This window comes from Microtus oregoni, unplaced genomic scaffold, assembly GCF_018167655.1.
Source record: "Microtus oregoni isolate MIOR12 unplaced genomic scaffold, Mior012 000042F_ref0000377, whole genome shotgun sequence".
In the NCBI taxonomy this organism is placed as follows: domain Eukaryota; kingdom Metazoa; phylum Chordata; class Mammalia; order Rodentia; family Cricetidae; genus Microtus; species Microtus oregoni.
Window position 1 is genome coordinate 20978167 of NW_024543209.1, and position 18890 is coordinate 20997056.

General features: G+C 46.1%; 1 protein-coding gene across 1 annotated transcript in view; it reads right to left on the reverse strand.

The window, feature by feature from the left end:
• Positions 1-2485: 2485 nt before the first annotated feature.
• The window catches only part of LOC121433947 (cytidine monophosphate-N-acetylneuraminic acid hydroxylase), a 78673-nt gene continuing 62268 nt past the window's right edge, over positions 2486-18890 (reverse strand). The window contains exons 13-17 of the mRNA XM_041632628.1: positions 16046-16220; positions 14418-14534; positions 9189-9304; positions 5797-5893; positions 2486-3258 (exon numbers count right to left, since the gene is read on the reverse strand). Coding sequence (XP_041488562.1) covers positions 5818-5893; positions 9189-9304; positions 14418-14534; positions 16046-16220 — 484 coding nt within the window. The 3' untranslated portion in view covers positions 2486-3258; positions 5797-5817. The remainder of the gene's footprint in view (positions 3259-5796; positions 5894-9188; positions 9305-14417; positions 14535-16045; positions 16221-18890) is intronic.

An 18890-nucleotide genomic window follows, 5' to 3' on the forward strand; every position in this document is an offset into this window, starting at 1 on the left:
AGCAAGGGCCAGTGAGAGCCGCAGCACGCTAAGGTCACTGCTGTGACCTCCAACCAACCCCACCCCTTTCACCCCAAAATGGTCATCTCTTAATTGTCCACCTCCTAGAACTTCCCAGGGAGGATTAAAATGAACCGTGACTTTTGGTGGAGACATTCACACCCTGAGAGCTTGAAATGTTCGCTTCCCCTAAGACATTTCTCCTCACGGTAACCTTTGCTTTCTGTTGGCTTCTTTTGTGCCATTTTAAATTCCTGTTGCTGTTCCTCCACTACCCTGGTGACTATCTCACTATTCTTTTAGCTGTCACTTGAGCATACAACATGCATTTTACCTATAAGCGAGGGCTCGTCCTGATGGCCAACTTTAGATTATGAATGCCGAGATTGGTAAAGCACGCCTTACACGTAATTAGACTGAAGCTTCTGACCTAATAAGTGGCTTAATTCATCGATGGATTCAATGCAGCGCCTGCTGGCTTGAAACTCATTATGTAACCAAGTCTGGCCTCAAATTCATGACAATTCTCCTGCCTCAGCCTTCTGCATTCAACTTGGATTCAGATTTTGAATAGGCTGTTGGGAGATGGTGGAACTCCCTGGTTGGTTGGATAGGACTTTGTCCTTGGCAGTTATGTCTTGTCCTGGCTTCTTCCTCTCTCGACCCTCTTCAGGTGTCTGGTAAGGTAGAAAGCTTCTCTAGGACATGGTCCTACTACCATGATGCTTTGCCTGGTGCATGGGGTCGTGTGACCATGGACCAAAGCCTCTGAAACCCTGAGCAAAAATAATTAATTCTTCCTGTTAGGCTGTTCTCAGGTGTTTTGTTGGCAGTGACACAGAAGAGACTTTCAAGTCCCTGTCAGTTATCACTGAGTGCTTCTCAGCCGCAGCCCACTCTGTGCTGGCTGCTGCACAAAATGAAATCAGTCTCTTCGCCTGCTGGCACAAAGCTTAAGGTAAGCAGGGCGGAGTAGGCCACTGGGCTCTAGACAGAGGACTAGTTCCTCCCATCCCTGAGACATGGTTTCTTCAGAGCTAGGGTCTTACATGACCAGGTGAACTGAGCACTTAGCAGCTGGCCTTCCTGAGCATAGGATGCCTTCACCCTAAGCTTGTGCAGCCCACGGGGCACCTCCCAGGAAGGCTGCCCAGCGGAGTGGCTTCCCATAAATTTTTCTGCATTTCTCTTCCTTCCCTAAAATGAGAAGCAAGTCAGTCCCACGCGGGATTTCCTTCTTCTCCAGATGTCTGTCAACAGCAGGGAAGGGTTGGGATCCAGATGTCCTTTAAAGGTGCAGATGACTGGGTCTGCCAGCAGAGTGGAGGTGAGGACAACAGGCAGAGGCAGCAGCTTCAGGGCATTCTCTGTACATCAGAGAAAGTGAGCTTTGAGATACTAGGCGAGGGGAGCACAGGTGCTGCTGGGAATACACAAGGAGATTGGTCAGGAGGTGATGAGACAGGAGTAAGAAGGGATGTTGGGTCAGTGAACCGGAGGGACTGGGCGGGTACTGTTCTCTAAGCAAGACAGACAGCTGATGTTCCCTCCGAGGAGTGGGTGGGGCTGGACACTGGACTCTCACCTAGATTACAGCCACACAGCCCAGTTATTTGTTTATAATTCTGCCCTACTTACATCCTGCCTTTGGATCTTGGAAGGTGCTAGCTATACAGAATTGGACAAAGGCTAGGGAAAGGGGTAGACACATGAAACCTCCATGCAGCATCATCTATGCTGGGTGGAGACTTTCTAGTATGGCTGTTTTGGGGTCTCCTATGACCCTGTAAGAAGATTCTAACCTTGTTAATGTGGGATACCCCTTTGTATGCTGTGAATATGTTTTATTACTATTGGTTAATAAAAAAAGCTGCTTTGGCCTATGGCAGGGTAGAATATAGCTAGGCAGGAAACCCAAGTCGAGGTAGAGGAAGAAGATGGAATTGAGGGAGACACAAGCAGCCACCAGAGATGGGAAGTAACAAGCCATGAGCCTCATGGAAAAATATAATATAGTAGAACTGGGTTAATTTAAGTTGTAAGAGCTGGTCAATAATAAGCCTGAGCTAATAGGTCAAACAGTTTATAATTAATATAAATTCCTGTGTAGTTACTCAGGACTAGGCAGCTAGGAAATGAAAGTGCAGCCTCCAGTTACACCTTGCTCCATAAGTAAAGTCAGTTCCTTAGGTGAATATCAAAGTTCTACTTTGATTTGTCTTTGGGATGTTATGAAGGGATCACCATTATTTGTCTCCAGAGGCCTTAGGGGTTATTCAGTCGGGATGTCAGAAAAAAAAGAGCTAAAATAACTTTGAAAGTACCATTTCTAAGAGTTCAATAGAAAGTCAAGTTCTTTATTTATTCCAAGTTACAGGTCCTAGTCTAGCGTGATGATGACTCCTGGAACCTCAGTCCTCAGTGGAAGACTGAGGAAGGATTGCTGCATTTGAGATCGGCCTGGGCTACAGAGTGAGAAGACAAATTTCTGCTTCAAAATAATCTTTTATTTGCCCACCATATACATTTGAACATCTGTGTTGTCAAACATTGCATTATTTTAGTAGTATCTGACAATTTACTATACAGAATAAATCACAAAGTCCAATAGCATTTCTATTTAGTGTGATATAAATAAGAATAATCTATCATGTGTGTTGTTGGTCCCTGCGAGGAGACCGGCAGTCTTCCATTGATGAGCGTTAGGAAATAGCTCTGAGATCACGCTCAAGAGGTAGGTGATAGTCAAGAAGGGCACTTGATCATATCGATGGTAGGTGGAGGACTATTAGAAAATCAACATGCAAAATAGAACCTTGGCTAATAATTACAGTTTCTTACAAATCAATTTATACATCTGAAATAATCATAAATTTTATAAAAATAGAAAAAACTCACAGTCAATTGAGTTGCCTATTTTAAACATTGAAATAATATTTTAAGAGTCCTAAAAGGAGTTCTTTTGTAGGATTTTTGCTGTTGTTATTTTGAAGACATAGATTCTTATTTTCTATTGATTTTTAAAGTACATTTTCTATAAAATTATTAACAAATCTTGTATCATCCCTCAGACTAAGATCTATTTAACTATTAGAACTTCCAGGCTCCATTAATTGATAGATTTCATAACAGAATCAAAGTCATTCCGGTCCTGGAGAGATGAGTTTTAGGGCACCTCCCAGGCTTGTGTCTGGCAAACAGACGATGTCCACAGCTCTCTCTGGCGACAGTCTTCACGCAGCTGTCTGTGGGCTTAATCTATCAGAGAACAAACGGCTGTTTTTCATACTCTTCTTAAATTCCAGCAGCCCTTCCTCCTGCTCATTTTCTTCTACTCTCCTATCCTTCCTCCAGGTCCTCTAGCCTCCCATCCCTTCTTTTGCCCCCTTCCTTTCTGCTGTTGGAGTCTTGCGGTTTTTCTCCTTCCTGCTCCTTCTGTGTTTGGATTCATATTTCCTTGTGTTTGGCTTTATTTTCCACACAGAACTCATTCTTACTGGTTTCTCCTGGTTCTTCTTGCACAGGAGTTGTGGATGGGATGAATTTGGGGTGTACTGGGAACGGAACCCAGGGTCTCATGCACTCTAAGCACAAGCTGTCCTACCAAACCCCATTTCCAACCTCAGTAAAATAGCTTTGAGTCAGCCTATGCAGTGCTCCACAAAAGGCAGATACGTGGACATCTCTCAAATGTAGTGTTCACTGCTAAGATAAACACGTCCTCTTTGGTGTAAACTGCTGTGCTCAAGAAGTAAGAGCAACTCCTTAAATTTGGTGCATTGTTTGTCTCTCTGCTTTCTGTCTGGGAAGGCAGTGTGACCAGTCAGCCACTGTCCCGACTGCCATGTCTTCCCTACCATGACTGTCTCCCTGAAACCGTGAGCTAAAGTAAACTCTTCCACCTTTCAGTTGCCTTTGTCACTTACTTTCTCCCAGCTATGAGAAGGGAAACTAACACAACACACAGCGTGTGCCCCATTCTAATAGCTTTCCATCTGCTCCTTGCTTTGTGCTGCATCCTTATTCTTCAGTTCAAGCTATGCAGCTGCTTTAAGGTAAGGTAGCTTCTAAGCCCAGACTGTGGACTGCAACGAAGCTGTTTCCAACTTCTTGTGCCTTATCCAGGATCTTCCTGGGAGTCACATGGCTCTCCTGAGCCGTGTGTGAGGTGGCACCCCTGTGTTGTAAATGCTATTATTGTATCGCTTTGCAGAGGAAACCAGGGGCCCAAGGAGAACCAGCAATTTGCCTCTGGTCATATGGCACACAGCAAGCATGAGGTGCCAACAACTATACTTTATTGCTTCCCTGATGCACTTTTTTTTTGCCAGCTTGACACAAACCTAGACATATCTTGAAAGAAGGAATCTCAATTGAGCAATTGCCTTCATCAAATTGTCCTGTGGACATGTCTGTAAGGCATTTTTTTGATCAATGACTGATGTGGAAGGTCTCAGCCCACTTTGGGAGGTAGCACACCTACGTAGTGTTCCTGGGGTTTATGAAAGCAGGCTAAGCAAGCCATGGCCTGCCAGCCAGACAGCAGTGTCTCTCCATGGCCACTTCAGTTCCTGCCTCCAGGTTCCTGCCACAACTTCCTTTCATGAAGGAAAGGATTGTAAGCTGTAAGATGATACAAACCCTTTCCTCCCGAGATGCTTTTGGTGATGGAACTTATCACAGCAATGTAAAGCAAACTAGGATCCCTGATAAGTCAACCTTCAGTGCACTCAAAGGCTTGGCTCACACTGCCTGAGCCTTTGTTCCCCTGCATCCAGGCAACTTCCACGTCCACACCTTGAATTTGTCTTTCAAAACTGCTCCATCTCTCGGGCCTTGGTACTGTTTACTGGCCTTTCAAGCCTCCTGCTTTCACTGCTGTGGAGCTGTGTGCGGCCGGCCTTCGCTGAGCCTTCTTGGCTCTCCTTCTTGTCCCTTCCCCCACAGGGAGGGGCCACACCATTGGTCACACCCACTTTGTCTTCTTCCGCTTTTTAACTTCACCCATCCTTTCTGACTAGAATATTCTTCCTGCCAGCCTGCCCCTCTTTTAGAACCTATTCAAAACTTTGCTCGATAGTTGACTTCCCCACAGTGTTGGAGATCAAACCCAGAGCCTCAGGTGTGCTAAGCAAGTCCTCCAGGACTGAGCTTCACCTGCCCCTGGTTTTCTGACACAGTGTTACTTCTTACAGGCCCTCCTGTATCAGCCCTCCAAGTCTCCCAGCCCTTGGCCCTGTGCTCTTCTCAAAGCAATCTTTCTCTGCTCTGCATTCCCAGCACTCATGGAGCTGTGGCGGTGGGATTTTCTGTGCCTCCCTGCTTAGACTCAAGACTGAGAAGACCCAGTCCAGTGCCCTGTGTGCAACTACAACATGAACCATAAAACACTTGACCCCTGAGTGGGATGTCAAAGATATTCTGATTTGATTCTTACTCTGTCTGGAGAAGACTCTGATACTTTTTTTTTTTTTTTCTTTTTTGAGATTTATTACTTATGCAGTGTTCCGCCTGCATGTCTGCCTGCACGCCAGAAGAGGGCATTGTAGACAGGATTTCTTTCTGAAACACTGTTTTCTGCAGCACTCTGTGTGGCACCTCCCACCTCCTATGAATCTGTAGACTTTGAGGAGGGCTTCACTGGCTGTCCTGCATACTTATTTTTACACCTCAGTGTTTTCATGTGATCTCTCTTTCGTGATCCCCTGGAGGTCAGGTTTCCTGGAGTTTAGGTGAAAAAGCAAACACCATCGGATACATAGCTAGGTTTTCTACCAGCCCCACAAAGGTGCTTACCTGGGACATGCCAGGTCCTGCCTAATCACAGTGGATCAGGAATGACTTCCAGTTGGGTGGTGTCAGGGGGAGTTTTATCTGAAAATGATTCCAAAACCTACAAGAAACAAACCAGGGAGACACAAGCTTCAAACGTCGATACCTCTTGCTTGGCCAGGCTCCTTCAAGAAAACAGTGTCATCCAGCTGCTTCAGTGGCTGGTGCATCTGAGAGTTCTCAGAGTCCCTTAAGACATGATGGCCATCTGTCTTTTTATAATAAGTTCTACTTTAATGAGTTCTCATTAGTGAAGGTTGCATTCATATAAGATACACAAAAGCTTCAGGATGGAGCATTAGTGTAAGTGACCGTGTCCCCTGGGATGTAGGAGGCGAACTTGCCTCCTGAAGAATGGTCTGGTTGACTGGGAACCTAGACTCACTAATGGCACACCCAAGAACTCACCCCAAGGAAAGCACAGAGAACATGCCAAGAAGCACACACATGATTCATCTAACCACTACTTCAGATGGTGAAAAGTTAGAAAGGGTTCAATGGCTAAAGATTGTTAAATGAAGTCTGAATACCAGGGTATGGATTCAGGCAGGCAGCCATTAAAATAACCATGTGAAAAAGTACAAAGTGATGTGGGAACGTTGTGCAAGAATGAGGCCAGCATTGTCCACATTGGGAAAAAGTCACAATGTGTTTGGAAATACAAAAAGAATGATTAACTAGATACCAAACACAAATTGTCCCAAGTGAGGAGTATTTCTCATATTCATTTTTTATATTTTAAACTAGTTGTTTCAAAACTTTGACCATAAATATGTATTATTTTTATGATAAAAATACTTAACAGATCCACAGATCCTGTTTTAAGAGCAACTGTTAAATAGGCCTGTGGCTGCTTCTCAGAACTCATCAGGGCATCCTTTTGTGCTCGTGACCTTTGTTCTCAAAACATAATATAAGCCAGATGTGGCAAAGGGTCACACCTGTAACCCTAGCACGTGAAAGGTAGAGGCAGGAGAGTCACCAGTTCAAGCTCATTATCAGCCATACAGTGGACTGGAATCCAGCCTGGGCTATGTGAGATACTGTCTCAACTCCTACAAAACAAAGCCAACAACGATAAAACCAGCTGAACGACACACGAGAGCTTCAGCATCCGAATCGAGATGACTCCACGATGACTTATTTTATACAGAAATGATACCTCCCAGAAACAGCCACATTCTCTCCCCCTCCCCGCCAGAATAAGAAGTTGTTGAGGCTTAAGCATGGCAGGTGTACTGCAGCTGCTCTCGCTCAAAACCTCTGACCTCTCACTTAGGCCCACAAGGCGACTCAAGCAAGGGTGAAGCTGGCACCTCCTCCTTCACTCTGTCTCCTTCACAGCAGCTCAGACTCCTGCTTGGCTCTGCACAGACATGCTAATGACTAAGGACTGTCTGGCTACCTGACCTAGCTCACCCTGCTTCAGTGCTGAAGACCCAAAGATACTTCACTGTCCTAAACCATGGTCACCTTGGATTTCAGAAAAAAACAAAGCCCCCCAGAACACACCTCTGTACCTCACCATGAGGACAACAGTCCATTTAGGGGGTGAGGCTGCACCTGGAACAGAAGTGACTATCTTGAAGGAACTGGCTCATTCCCTGAAGTGAGGCAGTAATAAGGACTTCTGCCCACTACCCCACAATACAGAACCAGAGCTGAAGTAACGGCCCAGCTAGACCACAGTGTGGCCAGGAGTACCTGACCATAACACAGGTCCACCCACCAATTCTTCCCCTTATTTAAACTCCTGGCAGTATCCTGAAGATGATTTGAACCACTGGTACCCTTTATTTGCTTTTCTGAGTGTTCTGTGACCTCCACCCAGATACCACAAGCACATGCATGTTTACACACGTGCGCACAGAGGGACCATTGTGACTTTTTTCCCCATGAGCATATTGAGACAGAGGTTTGGAGGTGGAAGAGGTGTGGGGTGTCCTGGGCTTTTGCTCTGCGGCACTAGTTACATGGGCTCTGTTGGAGAAAACTCGAATATCCCAACTCCAAGAGAAAGAAGACGGACAGAAAAACCACCTCGGGGTTGTAGCTGGGGCTATTCTGATGAAGCTGCGCAGTGTCTAACTGCTGTGGCAGTGAGATACTGTGGTAACACCCTCCCAATAGTCTGTGGCATGTTACGGAAGACAAAGATAGTCAACAGAAATGTGGGCATGCCCAGAGATAGGCCAAGAAGGCACAAGTCCTTTTATCAAGAGTCACCCAGAGAGAGCGTGGAAGGATGGGCAGGAAATGGGTTTCAGTAGGGGCTTGTGAAACCATAACGACTTTAACAGACATATACTTCTATATTTATTACATTAAAAATATGTTTTTAAGACATCAATGGGCGGGGGGGGGACTGAATGAGGTGACTCAACATGTGGGAAGCTGAGCCAGGAGAATCATGATAAGTCTGGGGACAGCTTAGGCAATGCAGTGAATACCAGGCTGATCTGGGCTATAGAGTACCTGTCACAACCAACCAACTAAACAAACAAAGAAAAACAAAGTTAAAATGAAAATTTAAAAAAAAGTGACTATAATTGTAACCCACCAGTTAAAAGGCTTTACTTAGACATTCTGATTTTTAAATTCTATTCTAATTTACCTTGTGTGTGCCTCCATGTGTGTGTGATGCATGCATGTGTGCATGGTGTGCATATGGAGCTCAGAGAACAACTTCTAGTCATCTCTGCCCTTCCACCATACGGGTCTCCCTGGGAGGGAACTCGGGTCAGCAGGCTTAATGACAGGAACTTTTACCAGAATAGGAACTTTAAAAAAGAAACCCTTGCAGCTTTTCAGAGGCCCTGTGGTGATAATAGGACCACCTTCTCTTTGATCTTGTGCATGCAAAGGCAGGAAATTGTTCCTTCTGAGATTCTAAAGATGACCTTAAGTAGATATGCCATTTATAAGTACAAGCACACATAAACACAGTGGTCCATTCCTGTAAAACCACCCAGTGCATAGAACACTGAGCTCAAGTTTTTTGTCAAAATGCCAGGCATGATGGTACTTTCCTGTAACCCCAGCCTGTAAAAGAGGGTGAAGTAGAGCTTGTCATGAGTTCAGCCCAGGCTACATCCTGTCTTAAAAACACAGAGAAAAAGCACGGGGCCTCTCCTATCTGCCCATCTGTGCTAGCGGGAACACAGTGGTTGACTCCACTTCTCTCCGCCCCCCCCCCTACCCCGCCTGCCGCCATGCCCTCCCCTTACTCCCCACGCCCCTGGGTTCCCCCACCACCACTGCCATGCCCCTGTGTTCCTCCCCTGCTGTCATGCCCCCATGCCCCTGTGCGCCCCTACCCCTGTGGCCCCAGGCATCAAAAGCCCTTGCAGGCTTACAGGTGATGGTATATATCAGGATCCCTCTGCAGCCGGGTCTGGAATCCAATGTAGAGGTCATCCCACAGCAGCCCGTGCTTCACCACGTACCTGATGACATCCACACGGCTACGGATCTGAAATGACAGCACAGCAGCCATCTGGGTGGCTCTGGTGTGTGAGAGTTCATTCCCACGCGTCCTTAAGGGCAGGAGCTGCCAGTGCTGGCAGAGAGGAGTGAAGGAAGGAGAGACGCCTGCAGGACAACACAGGCTGTCCAGAGACGGAGCAAGCTGGGAGCATGGGAATAGAGTGGACGGAAGCAGAGCCCACACAGATTAGAAGGTGGGCCAGCTGACCAGGTCAAAGGCTCAAATCCGGGTCCAGCTTTGCGGTTTAGAAACTATTGCCTCAGTTTCCTTATCTATAAAAGGAAGACTAAAGGTTTCATTCCTCATAGGATTGTGGTGACGAACAAGAGAGCCTATGAACAGAAAACACTTAAAATGAGGCAGTGAGTGCTCAGAAAACGATATTATGACCATCACTCCCAAAGCAGCACACGCCAGCCTCCACCTGAAACCCAGAGGCTGGCCAGAGCCTCACAGTTCATGGCAGCAAGTGTGTGTCCAAGCACCAGTGAGCAGAACTGCCTTCTATCAGGTGGTTAAAGTCCTTAAGGAATCCCTGTGGCAGATACTGGAGTTGGTGGGCAAAAGGACACGGGGTTAGGGACAAGCTGAAATGGCTTTGGTCTCAGTCCTGTGTTGACTGGCTCTGTGACCTGAAATCTGTTAGGCACCCTCACCGACTGTGTGTGTGTGTGTGTGTGTGTGTGTGTGTGTCTGTGCACGCGTATGCGCGCGTGTGTCTCCACCCCTCCCTCTCTTCCTTCCTCTCTTTTGTTGTTCATTTGCCAGGGCCTCACTGTGTAGCCCAGGACTGCTTCAAATTCACCATCCTCCTGCTTTAGTATGACAGCAGCTAGGATTTACAGGCGTGTGCCACCAGGTTTTCCCCTGTTACACAGGATTGGTGGAGGGGGACAGAAAAAGGAATTTATATAAACATGAAGTGCGTGAGATTGGGTACAGTTTCAAGCCCAGCTTCTTAAACTGTAACCAGAGACAGCAAAGCATAGCCTCCTCCACGTGCGATTCCTGAGATGCAGGAAGCAACTCCCTCCAGGCAACCCAGTGGAAGCTCAATGAGGGTGTTGCTTGAGGACCAAGGAGAAAACACCTACGTGGCCCTGAGGACCGCTTCTATGGCGTCTGCATACGCCCTTGGCAATGTTACAGATGATTCTGGTTATAGCAATTCGACCAGTGTCCTCGTTCTTCATGTTCTTTTTCTCCTTCCACACCAGTGGCTTCTGAAACTATGGATGTGCTGTATGATAATATGAGTCTGAGTCTTCCTGATCCGATAGAGCAGGCAGGCATTAAAGCTGTAAAGCAGGTCATAGGAAAAAAACCTGACTGATGAAAGAATTGGGAAAATTTGGAAAAAATGCGGAAATTGGTTTTTTGCCTGATTAAAAACTTGGCAAAAGAATTATACTAAAATAAAAAAACTTGACTATAATAAATAGTATTTCTAAAAAACCTAGGGCTTTAGGGCTGACTGCCCATGGCCTTATGAAACCAAATTAAAATTGTGAAAAAAAAGCAATAAAAAAGGTACGACAATGGAGTAAAACCCACTAAACTATGCTTCTATAAACTACAAGTAGTTAGCTTCTGAGGCAAAAGCCTCAAAAGTTGTTTTATGATTAACTAAGCTAAAAATTAAAAAAATGTAATGGCTATGGGGCTTAAAAACTAAAAAATGGCATAATAAATAACAATGTTCTAATTTCAAAAGAATCTTTATGCTTCTCCTAAACTGCTTTGCCCAGTGTGTGTGTGACAAAAAATCATTTTCCTTACATAAAATTTACAATAATAGACTGAGATTTAAAACTCAGGACAAAAAAAAAAAAAAATAAAAAAAAAAGTCCTACCCTGCACTGATAGCCTGCCAGTTTGCACCAGAATCCTGTGTTCACATACTCACTTCGCCTTCCAGACATCCCAGATCTGAGCCCCTCTTCTCTGCTGAGGTTGGTCCCGGACACTGTGAGCCACGGCACTCCTTCGGCAGGAAGGGCTGTATAACTGCATGTAGGTGTTGTGGAAACACTTGGCAGCGCTAAAATGTTTCTGCGTGTGCAATGAATAAAACTTCCATAAAGCTCAAGTGGAATGAATCTGAGGCGCTTCTAGCTGCATTTGCCTGAGATCTATTACAGATCCCACTGCAGCCTCAGTTCTGAACACACAGCATGTGAACCTTGCATGGAGCTTGCCACCACCACACAAAGCCCACAAGCGCTGCTGTTCAGATTGAACACTAAAGTGTATTTTGGCTTGGATGGCCTTGGCATTGCAACATAGAATGAGGCAAACAATGATATCGACAATGTTTACGAAATGTTTGCCACAGTGCTCAGTACAGAACAGCTTACCGGACTCTGAAGCAGAGGACGGCTTGAGCTCAACATTTTGAGATAAGTATGGCTAAGTTGAGAATAAAGAAAGGGATGGTTACATGGGTCTTCTCACAAGTGAAAATTTTGTTTTCTATATCCATAAATCAGATAGAGTAAGTTCTGTTGCAGTTATAACATAACATAAAATGCAACTCAGTGTATTAAAATATACCTCACTATAAAAGCCAGGCATATTAGCACATTAAAGATTTTAATCCCAGTACTGGGGAGGAAGAGGCAGGCAGATCTCTGTGAGTTGAGGTCATTCTGGTCTACACAGAGAGTTTCAGCCAAGCCAATAAGATAAAGAGAGACAGAGTCACTAATGAGGCAGCCATCATGTCTAGAACATGGAGGTCTTGTTTCATCTCTCCAGTTAGGGACTTCCACATCTCAGTGACACCAGCAATAATCTCAGTGGCAGATAGAAGGCCCTGGAACCACGGCTAATGCTGTATAATCTGTGGAGAGATTGCTACAGTGCGCACTTTTATGCATCCTTCCCTGTGCCCAATCCAGCAGCTTGGTAGGGCGGGAAGGAGAATCAAGCATCAGACAGGTCAAAAAACTTGAAGTTTCATGGTGAGCAGTTGTGTTCAACAGTGATAGACACCCATTTTCATTTTGACCTGTCTCCAAGGCCAAGGATCCTTCCTGGATATCACACAGCCATGCCAAGAGATTCGCTGGTAACTGGGGCCCAATAAAGCATGCCATGTCCACACTGACTCAACTCCCTTTCTAGAGACTCTCTCTGAGCGCCCTTAGAGACTGAGATGTACCTCTGCTGTTACAGACTACTGAAAGTTCCTTGGGAATCCGACACTGGCGGGAGGGAAAGGCTGAAGCCCTGGTGTCCTGGAGGAATTTGCCTTGCACAAAAGACGCCATACAGTTTTGACAACTGAGGTGAACATGTACACATTCCTGCTTGGTCTCCTGGTCTATATAAAACTGTAACACTGTGAAGAAAACGCCAGGCTGGCCTAGTGGGAAACAAACCTCATTTTCCGTCAATTTGTTTTCTAGTTCCTTTTAAGGTCCTAGGGGTTAAGTGAACTTAGGTCACTGGGCAACAACTTTGAAGAAGCCAACCAGGAGGCAAACTTGTAGCTCACTGACCCGTTGGCAAGAGGGAGGTAGATTCCCAGTGGGAAACTTGCCTCATTCTCTGGCCCTTGGGTGCAGTTGCCTGTGAACATATACTGATGAGCTGATAGAGGAAAAGGGGCTTTGGATTCTGGCCTTGCTTGTGAAGAACATTCTATTTCTTGGGTTTTATGGTATGTGGCATTCCTGGAACATTTTCAGGGTTCTGAGGGCACTTTCAGGGTTCTGTCCTTGGTTTGTTTTATGTTCTTGTCATTGATTTATTTAAAAAAAAAAGGACATTTCAAAGAACTGTTATTTTGAAGGCTCCATTGAGTCATTTGCCTTGGTTCTGTGCTTCTGGAGCAGGGAAGCTCCTGACTATTGGGACGCGCTCACTCTGTTTGCTTTTCTGTGTAGCCTGGTTTGGCAGCTGCCTTTAGATTTTGACCGCTCCTTAGCTCCATACTTGAGGTATATAAACCATTTAGGCTCCTTGTTGCCTCCAACTCACAGAGATCCTCCTGCCTCTGCCTCCCGAGTGCTGGGATTAAAGACATGCGCCACCACCACGACTGGCCATTTAGGCTCATTTTGAGTCCCAGAGCTGTGCCACCCGCTGGGATAAATTATGTCTGCCACCTAAGGCTTGAATAGCTGCTGGAGTACACCTTGGCTGTGGAATAAAGATCAAGAAAGGCAGTTGCTCTCGTTGGGAAGTAAGCACATTCTGCAGGGGCTCTCTAGTGTAACCTGTGGAGGCCTGAGAAATGGCAATTCTTCGTTATTTTGGAGGCACCCTAGTGGGAATCCCTGCTGACAAGTCCTTTTGTGCTCTCTCAGTGCACTCAGGATCAATAGAACTTTTAATGTGTATATTAGTCTGTGGTTTTGACAATTGGCATGGTGGGGACACTGAAAATGGCATGGCTGTAGCAAAGGTCACGTTACAGATGATCTATCTGAGGTTCTGCTGGACACAGAAGAGACCATGACATACCCAGGAAAAAAATCCACCCCAGTGTAAGGGTTGTGAGAGGCTGATTGGCTGATTAAAACTCCGCAATTACGGAGGGATGTCAGCCACAGTCAAAATGGTCTCAGGCTGTCTTCAGCTCCTTTAATAGCCACCCGTTGCCTGCCTTTGTGCCTGAACCAACATTCTGTTGCCTATCAGACAACACCTTTGGAAGGCGTTGGCTTAGCAGACCATGAGATTCCATCAGTCCAAAAGCTAAGAACCTCATCATATAGTCCCTGAAGTCTACAGCAGATCATTCTCTGCTTTGCGATGACTTGTCTGCCCTAGGCTCCCTCTGGTAAACCCCTTTGAATTAAGACTTTACTCTGAAATAAAGAGCTTCATAAGTCATTTCCATATTGTAGTGTGTCATTTGGAACAATCTGTATTCATGTTCCCAGGCCATGTTCACTCATATTTGGCTCGAGGATAAATCACGCCTTACTTGTTTTGAGCTCTGTTTCTGAGTCAGCAGAAGGGGGGGTGGGAGGGGAGAAGGGAAGAAGCAAATGATAAAGACGGCAGAAGAAAGGAGGAGAGGGGGAAGGTGCTGAGGAAGAGGGAGAGGGAGAAAGGGGAAGGGATCCCCACCAGGGGAGCTGCTCACTTCTTCATAGGGATGCTCCCTGCTTGGTCTCTCTTTTGGAAAAGACAGATCTAGAAAGTCCACCAGATAGTCATACCCTCCAGGCAAAGAGTTGAAGTCTTCATCTGTTTCGATCATCTGTGCAAACGACAAGGCGGCAAATGGAAGAACGTTCATCAGTGCCATGGTCTTTAAGACATTCTAAGATGGCAGAAATCTTAAACACCCTAAAAGAATAGCAGTGAGTTGAAATACAACCCTCCCATCTTCCTTCCTCCCTCTATACTTCCCTCTTCCTCTATTTTAGCCTCTCTCTCTCTTGAACTGGCAGCGATACACTCTTCACCTTCTACGGCCGCAAAACCGCCGCCTCTCGCTGCTCTAACTTCAGCGGCATAGAGCATTATCAGCACGGAGACATCAAGGTGCACTGGAGGCCTTCAGATGGGGACCCTACAGTGAGGACTACACCCCACACCACACAGCCGCTAAACAGAAGTACATACACGGGGTCAGCGAGGCAGCACAGCAGGTGAAGGTGCTTGCCCCCACGGCTGACCACGTGAGTCCAATGCCTGGAACCCACATGGTGAAGGAGGGAACTGATCCCCACCAGCTGCCCCCTGACCTCCACACACTCGCTGTAGCACAAACACTCATGCACACACACATAAATAAGCAAATGATAAATCAATGTCATTTTAAAATTTAAAATAATATATTCATTAAAAGTTTTAAAAAGCTTCCTTTTCAATCTGATTACCTAAGTGAAAACATTCAGTTTCCTATTGCTTTGGGTTTCAAAGGTGATTTCCTCAAAAAAAAAAAAAAAAAAAAAAGAGAGAGAGAGAGAGCTGAGAGCTAGAGTGAGCACATTTTATAACAGTCAAATATGGTTTTAGATCTGCTATTCCTTTACATCATTAAAAGAGAATGCCTCAAATATAGAAATGACCTAATGTGGAAATAACTTATCCTAAGAAGGGAGGGAGAGCCGCCGTCTTCCACCAACACACATGCTCATACCATCTTTGGTGTTAAGCAGGGGACGTATGGCCATGGGTGGACACAGGAAAGCAGGTTCTGGAGAACCACAACATTGGGGTAGAGCAAGTGTGACTGGTACCGATGCTCAGGGGCTGGACAGTAAACGGGGGGTGAGGGGGTTCTGTAGAGTGGCCATTAGCTGCTTCTGTCTCACACTGCTCCCTCTGAGCGGACTCCACCTTCTGGCCCCACAGTTAAGCATTCCTGATGCGCCAGGCAATGGAAACTACTGACAACCGCGCGCGAGAAGGTCGGAGGGGGTAATAAAGCACACTCGAAGGGGAACACCCTGGGCAGAAGGGTACAGAGGATGGGGTTCCAGGAGAGGAAAGGCACCCAGCCAAATCAAATTAGAGATGAAAATGCTACAAGGACCCTTCTTACTTCTTATACGGTGATTTAAAAACTTTTAATGCATGGTGATAAGGGAGGAAAATACTGAAAATGTCAAACTGAGCTGCGCCTAAGGGCCCTGCAGTTTCAAAGGAGGGCTATAGCTCACGGAGTTCCGCAAGCCTCTGCTGGGCCCTTTGGAGGGCTAATTAGAAACCAAGCCGGAAACCAGGGGACTGCAAAGATCTTTGGACTACAAGAGAGCATACCCTGACCACCAGGTTGTAATTCTTGAATCCAGCCCAGGTGAAGTACTCTTTTATCCAGGACGGGTGAAGAAAGATTTCATCTTCTACAGCGGAATGCAAGGTCTCCAGGAATGGGTCGAAGTCCCAGGAATCCTTGTAAATTTTTGTCCCTTCTGGAGGCTCCATGATGCCCTTGCTTAAAAACACAAAGAGGAGGAGGGTTAGAAAAGTGAGTAGCAAACAAGGAAGGCAAAACTAATGCTTTGAAAAAAAAACCCCACTGGAGAAGTTTCAAGATGTGTGCCTGCCTCCCGGGTCCAGCATAGGCCAAGCCACCCCACTTCCATTCGCTAGTTATGGGCAAGGTTTCCAAGTCAGACTTCATTGACTAATCTTGTGCATGTCTGCAGATGTAAAGCTGCAAGGTCTCAGATTTGGACCCTTCTGCTCCAAATAGTGAGTGATGGACACGTTGAACATGATCAGCTTGTATGGACTTTGTGGATGTGGGACCCAGTTGACCCTGCATCTCAATCACCGTAGGCATTTGGTAAAAGCAGCGCAAGGATTGGAAACATTTCTTGCTGGAAATAGAGGCTCCTAAGACTCAGGAAGCTAAGAAAACTCAAAGGCTAAACAGGACGCCTTCCCTAATCTGTACAAGCCATCCACAACAGTTGGGGAGAGGGCACACTCCTGCAGAGCTGCCCATGGGTTGGGCTAAGAGCTGCAGGGTTGCAGCTTTTCTGAGTGGAACTGTAACGGGTTGGAATTTTCTCTAATGAGCCAGCGATGCTGGTATAAGAGACCCCAATGAATTCACTGGCTCACCAAGCTACACTTGGGTAGAAATGGCTCTTCCATCCATTAATGGTGTCCTTCTGAGGTGAATAAATGGCTGTTCATATCTTCAGGGAAAGGCTGGCTATGTGGTGCCCAGTAAATATTTGAGCATATAAATAAACTTTAGCCTATAGGATTTTGTGATATACTGTTCTCTGTCAATCAAACTCCGGTTTTCAGATAGACGTACAACTTTTTCTTTAAATCCAGTTGGTAGGATAGACAGTCTTAAAGTCCTGTTCATCTGGGGGAGAAAGATCACCGTATGGGACACGGACCCTCGAATCTTGAGAAAATAATAGGAAGTGAACTGAATAAGGAGAAATCTAAGGGGGCAAATGTATCTGTGTCTACCAATGTTTGGAGGCAATAGTAGATTCTTCTCAAAGATTCCCTTTGAGTCCCTCTTGTCTCTGAGGCTACAAAGGCATTAAAAGTGTATCAGCTCTAAAATACAGTCTTGTCTAGCTCCTTGCCTGGGGTCAGTCTGAAGTCTTACCCATCTTTTCCTGAGAAGTCATAGCTATCCCCCTGGCCTCCTCGATTCCAGAGCTCTAGCTCTGGCGTCTGCACTAGAACATTCTCCTCTACACAGCTGAAGTGGGTTTCCGGAAGCACAATTCAACAGTGATTCTTCTTTGCTTTGTCATTTGCTGTGGCCCTCCTTTGAAGGAAAGGTCCATTCCCCTGGTCTAGGAGGTCATGCTAACTCTGGCCTCCACATGGCTTTGTCATTTGCTGTGGCCCTCCTTTGAAGGACAGGCTCATTGCCCTGGTCTAGGAGGCCAAGCTGACCCTGGCCTCCACCCTGAGTCTCCTTCCTTTGGACTTTCACTCGTCAGTTCTGAACTCAGGGCTGTGAGGGCTCCACGAGGACCAAGGTTTCTTCCTGGCCGTGTCCTCTGCACTTCCGGCTCCCAGTATTGGGATGTTTCAATGAATCCTGTGTGAATCGACGGCATATGTGCGTTCACTTTTCCTTCAGTCTCCAAATCCTTCTCCAGCTAGGCCGCTGCCTCTGACTAGAAAAGTTCAGTCGCTTTTTCCCTCTATTTCTTTTCCCTATCTTCTCTTTCACTTCCTTCTTTTTCCTTCCTTTTCTGTGTTTGTAACCATCTTCTCATCCGTAAGACGTGGCAAAATGCTGAATATTTGGGACCGAGCTTCTGTGACAACAGTCCCAGATTCCCTGTTCTTCCTTTACAAGGCAGTTCAGCATGGGGTCCTTACTATATGTTAGCACAGAGAAGGAACCATCCTGACTCTTGGTTCCCAGAATGCTTTGGGTGATCCTACCTCAGAACAACTGTATCTGAGTATCCCTGAGGGGAGCCCCAGTCCGTGTTTATCAAGGGGGCTGGTGACTCTGACATCTGTAAATCACAGCACAGCCACTTGTTCTAGGACACATTGCGAGGCCTGCACAAGGATGACTCTGGACACTTTAAGAAGATGCTGAAGAGGAAGGTAGGCTCCTGAAGGATGAACAATAATTGAAATACTCAAGAAACATGTTCACTCTCTGGACAGAAGTTCTCTTTTGTACCGGAGCACTAGGGAGCTCTCAGAGAATTTTAAGTTTCACAATTTAGAAAGATTGGCTTGTCAGCAACAAAGAGAGGAAATTCCCACAGTTTCCCTGTAATTCCTGTAAGAACTGTTTTGTGGGGGGGTGTGGTAGGGGAGCACGGCCTCACTCTGTAACCCTGAAACAAACCAGGCTGGCCTTGATCTCTTGCCAATCCTCCTGCTTCCTCATGGGCTGGGATTACAGATGGGCACCCACATTCCCAGCTAAGAACTGTCTCTATCAGGCTGCAAAGTTAATCCATAAATAAAACCCTTACTACATGCAATATGTAGCTTTTATTCCTGCTGATGAAATTTTCATTTAGCGAAAATGTTGGTTATGACAGATGTCTTGGTTGGATGTCCAGCCAGTGCACCGTGACCTGCAAGCTGAGAAGCACTAGCATGGAGGAAGACTTGTGAGGGAGAGGCAGGGGACAGCACCTGAGTGAGT